This window comes from Ipomoea nil, unplaced genomic scaffold, assembly GCF_001879475.1.
Source record: "Ipomoea nil cultivar Tokyo-kokei standard unplaced genomic scaffold, Asagao_1.1 scaffold1873, whole genome shotgun sequence".
In the NCBI taxonomy this organism is placed as follows: Eukaryota; Viridiplantae; Streptophyta; class Magnoliopsida; order Solanales; family Convolvulaceae; genus Ipomoea; species Ipomoea nil.
Window position 1 is genome coordinate 32,052 of NW_017618301.1, and position 4,139 is coordinate 36,190.

General features: G+C 35.5%; 1 protein-coding gene across 1 annotated transcript; it reads left to right on the forward strand.

Moving 5' to 3' along the window:
- Positions 1-2,396: 2,396 nt before the first annotated feature.
- On the forward strand, positions 2,397-3,815 carry LOC109193387 (E3 ubiquitin-protein ligase ATL42-like). Its single transcript, XM_019344242.1, has one exon. The coding sequence runs from the start codon at positions 2,459-2,461 to the stop codon at positions 3,689-3,691; it is 1,233 nt and encodes a 410-aa protein (XP_019199787.1). The 5' UTR covers positions 2,397-2,458; the 3' UTR covers positions 3,692-3,815.
- Positions 3,816-4,139: the final 324 nt, after the last annotated feature.

A 4,139-nucleotide genomic window follows, 5' to 3' on the forward strand; every position in this document is an offset into this window, starting at 1 on the left:
TGTCTTTTTATTCTTCGATTTACCGGAACTGTTGCCCAAATATGTGTTTTGGGTGAAACTCACTTTGTAACCTAGCCAACAGAGGACCACAAAAAGTTGAATTAATTTAGTTTGTACATAACTGACCAACTTAAATCAAGAAAGCTAAGCTAATAAAGTCTGTTTTGTTTTATTCTATATTGTTGACTTCTGATCATTAAAAGTGCAATTTCATTATGAATGCATTTTGTGTAACTTTGGACAATTTATAATACATTGACTAATCTGCACAGTGTAACTACTCCACTTAATTTTCTCATTTGGTCCACCCTCCTATGAATATGGACAGTATATACTTATATATATTCTACATGCAAGAATCAATATTAAGACTTTTTTTTTTTTAATTTATTATTTGAAGTTGGCCTAATGTCTAATTTGTTAAATTAAATTTAAAAAGTGTCTAATTTTTATTTAAAAAAAAAAGTGTCATCACTCATCACACTTCATGACGCTTTGAGTAATATAATTGAATGTATTGATTTGCAATATTGATGAAACATGCTTTTATCTGTCATGCTACTCTCATTATATTGTTCTTTATTGACTTAACAAAAAATTAATTCTATTGAGAATATAATACATATAGAACATAAATATATAGTCTAACTATCAATTTATGTTTTAAATTGAGACGAAAACATTACTCAATTAATTACACTTTGAACTCTTAAGTATAGTGTAAATTTCATATTAAGTTCAAAATTTATTTTATTTTATTTTATTTTACTTTTATTGAGATGCATGTAATACCGTGAATGAGGTCTTAGGGTCAGGTCCCTTTGCGGTCATGTGGCAGCCTCATAGGGTTGCCATGAGCAGAATGGCGACGATGCATCTTGCATGGCCTTACGACCTGGGGGCATTGCAGCCTCGTCGGGGCACCGTTCAATGGAGTTGGGGAGGTGCATAAACGCACTCGACGACACATAAATTTGTGATAATAGAAGAATGAAGCACCTCAACATTGTTACTATTTTGAATAGAAGGTCACCCGTATTAGCAGGGCCGGGTTTTAGGATGTGCAAGCTGGGCTACCGTACAGGGCCCCTAATTTTAGAGGGGCCTCAAATTTTAGAGGCCCAATATTTAATATTTATCTAGCTAGTTTAGAAATAAAAATTAAAAGTTTTCAATTAAATTTAGAAGGTTCCATAAAGAGATGGTTACAATGTGTATTTATTATATTTTAACTTGGAGGTCAAAGGTTCGAAACTCGCATATGTTAGTATTAAAAATTATGATTTTAGAGGACCACAAAAATCTAAAATTCGACCTGCGTACTAGTCTCATCGTATTATATTTTCCTCTTGATCCAATCCGTTTGTATTTTTAAAACACAATAAATCTATATAAATAGTAAACTAGCAGGTAATGTCGTTATTTTATTTATATAATTATACAGCTATATAAACCTTCTCACATCTGCATCACCATTCACCTACTGCAATATAGATCCAAATTCAAAGTTTTGGCATCACCCAAGAATTAAATAATAATAATAATAATGATAATAATTTATACTTAATTAATATGCTGAGACTGAGACATAAAACAAAACAACATATGACAGGTCATTAAAATAAAGAAAGCAAAGGAGTAATGTTTGTAGGGAGTCCTTTGAGGGAGGTTTGGTTTGGGGCATTCTACAGTTTGACTAGTAATTGCAGCCGTTGATTCTTGAAAAACAGGATGATGCTCTCAAGCACATCATCAACGGCTCAAAATTACTCGCATGCTATTGATTCTAAAGACAATTTTTTTTTTTTAATGGTACATTTTGGCGATAAGGTTAGGTATCTAAAGTCTCACTTCATTTTGTATCTTCTTTTACCATATTTAAAAAAAAATAAAAATTGTAGGTGTGTTTAAAAATAATAGGACGAGATATAAGTTACTGTTATAATCTAGAGATATCTAAATCTTTGATTTATGGGAAAGTCAGCAACAACTACTGGACTACATGAAGGTAGGCTCTAATTGTAGCCTGTCTTGTAACCCTAACTGGCAAAAGATTACAATGAGGTAAACCAGTTTAGATAGACTGAAATAAAAAAAAAAAAAAAAGACTAACAGACAAAAGTATTGATCGAATTTAAAACTTTGTGGTTATCAAATAAATCGTCTGATTAACTTGATTGGAGTTGCTCCGTCGAGGAACTAAATTTGACACTTTAATAAGTGGCATATTAGCAATGGAGTTGGTCCCTCATGAATCAAATCCACCACTTTGATAATAGCTGTGTGAGTAAATTTACACGGTGCATAATTAAAAAAATTAAATTTATAACACAGTTATAACTGAGGAATTAAAAATATAGATTCCTCATGCTCTCAACCATATAAAATATAGCTTCACCCACAACAAACCAATGCAAAGCACCACCAATGATAGACACTAGCTTGTGCATACAAACAAATGTATTTACAAGCCCCAAACCTCAACTCTCTAATCCCCATGAAAACCATATTCAACATGATCATCTCTCTGCTCATCCTCCATCTCATTTTCTTGAATGTAAAAGCCCAACACCCTTCAACAATAATCCCAAATGATCAATCACCAGACACCAACACTTTCCAACCAAGCCTAGTTGTGGTCATAGGCATCCTAGCCATCATGTTTTCCCTAACATTCTTCCTCCTCCTCTATGCCAAATTCTGCCACAGGGCCTCCATCCTCAACACCACCCTGCAGATCCCCGATGCCCTCCTCGGCTCCTGGAGGCGTTCCTCGGGGATAGACAAGACGGTGGTGGAATCCCTCCCGTTCTTCAGGTTCTCCTCGTTGAAGGGGTCGAGGGAAGGGCTCGAGTGCTCGGTCTGCCTGTCGAGATTCGAGGACATCGAGATCCTCAGGCTGCTGCCCAAGTGCAAACATGCATTCCACATCCACTGCATTGATCAGTGGCTGGAGAAGCACTCCAGTTGCCCTCTCTGCAGGCATAAGGTCACTGCAGAAGACCTGTCTTTAATGAACTTTTCGAGCAGCCTGAGGTTTCTCTGCAGCGATTCGAGGGAGGAGTCTAGCCTTGGACTGTACATTCAGAGACAGGAGAGCTTCAAATTCGGGTCACGAAAGATCAAGAAAGACGAAAAACTGCCTATACAGAATGATCAGAGCCTGCAGAAACCTCTGCACCATCTGAATCATAGGATCATAGTCTCTGATGTTGTCCTCAAGAACAGATGGAGCAGTGTAAGTTCATCAGACCTCATCGCCTTGAACTCGGAACTGATTCGAGACAGATTCTCATCATCATCATCATCCCTGGCAAATCCAGAATTCTCTAGCAGCTTTGGCTCCAAACACCCCCATGATGAGATTCAAAGCATGAGTATTAAGGAAGAAATGGAGCGAAAAAGGTTGTTCGAAATCAAGGTCAATAAGAACAACCCTTCATTCCCAATCCCAACAACATATGCAGAAACAAAGAATCTTAGTCAGAAAGAAAAGAGGTCCATGTCGGAGATAGTAGTTCATCCGAGGTTTAGAAATGGGAATGTTCAAGATTACTGTGATGTTGTTTCAGATGAGAGAAGAAGAAAGCTTTGGCTGCCAATTGCAAGAAGAACAGTCCAATGGTTTGCCAAAAGAGAAAGGAGGTCAGCTCATGAATCCCAGATTCCCAGTACACAGCACAATCCTTAGAGACATAACATCCAACATATACTCTTAGTTTCTTGATCTTTGTACTTTATTGTTTTTTAATTTTTCCCAGTTATCATAAACCTTGAAGTTCACAGAAAACAGTTAAAGAAATCATAAAAAATTTTGAGAAGGGATATGCATGTAGGGATGACCACAGATCAATTCGAACCAAACTAGGCACGGTAAAAATCGAACTGGAACTAGAACCCTATGAACAGTTCTGGTTCCAAATAAAAAAAAAATAAAAAAATTCAGAACTATTTTTTTTTAGTTTAACTTTAAAGTTTAAATATTTGATATAACCATTTTTTTTAAAAAAAAATCATAATGAAAATTTTAAAAATAGAAAATAGAATTTACAAATAAAATAAAAAAAAATCCTTGATCGACAGACCGTTCAAACTGGAACTACCCGTTCCGGTTTGTCATTTTTTTAGTTTAATTTTAA

What these genes read in the sequence shown, in the direction of transcription:
- LOC109193387 (XM_019344242.1), top strand. Translation starts at nt 2,459, where the DNA reads ATGTATTTACAAGCCCCAAACCTCAACTCTCTAATCCCCATGAAAACC.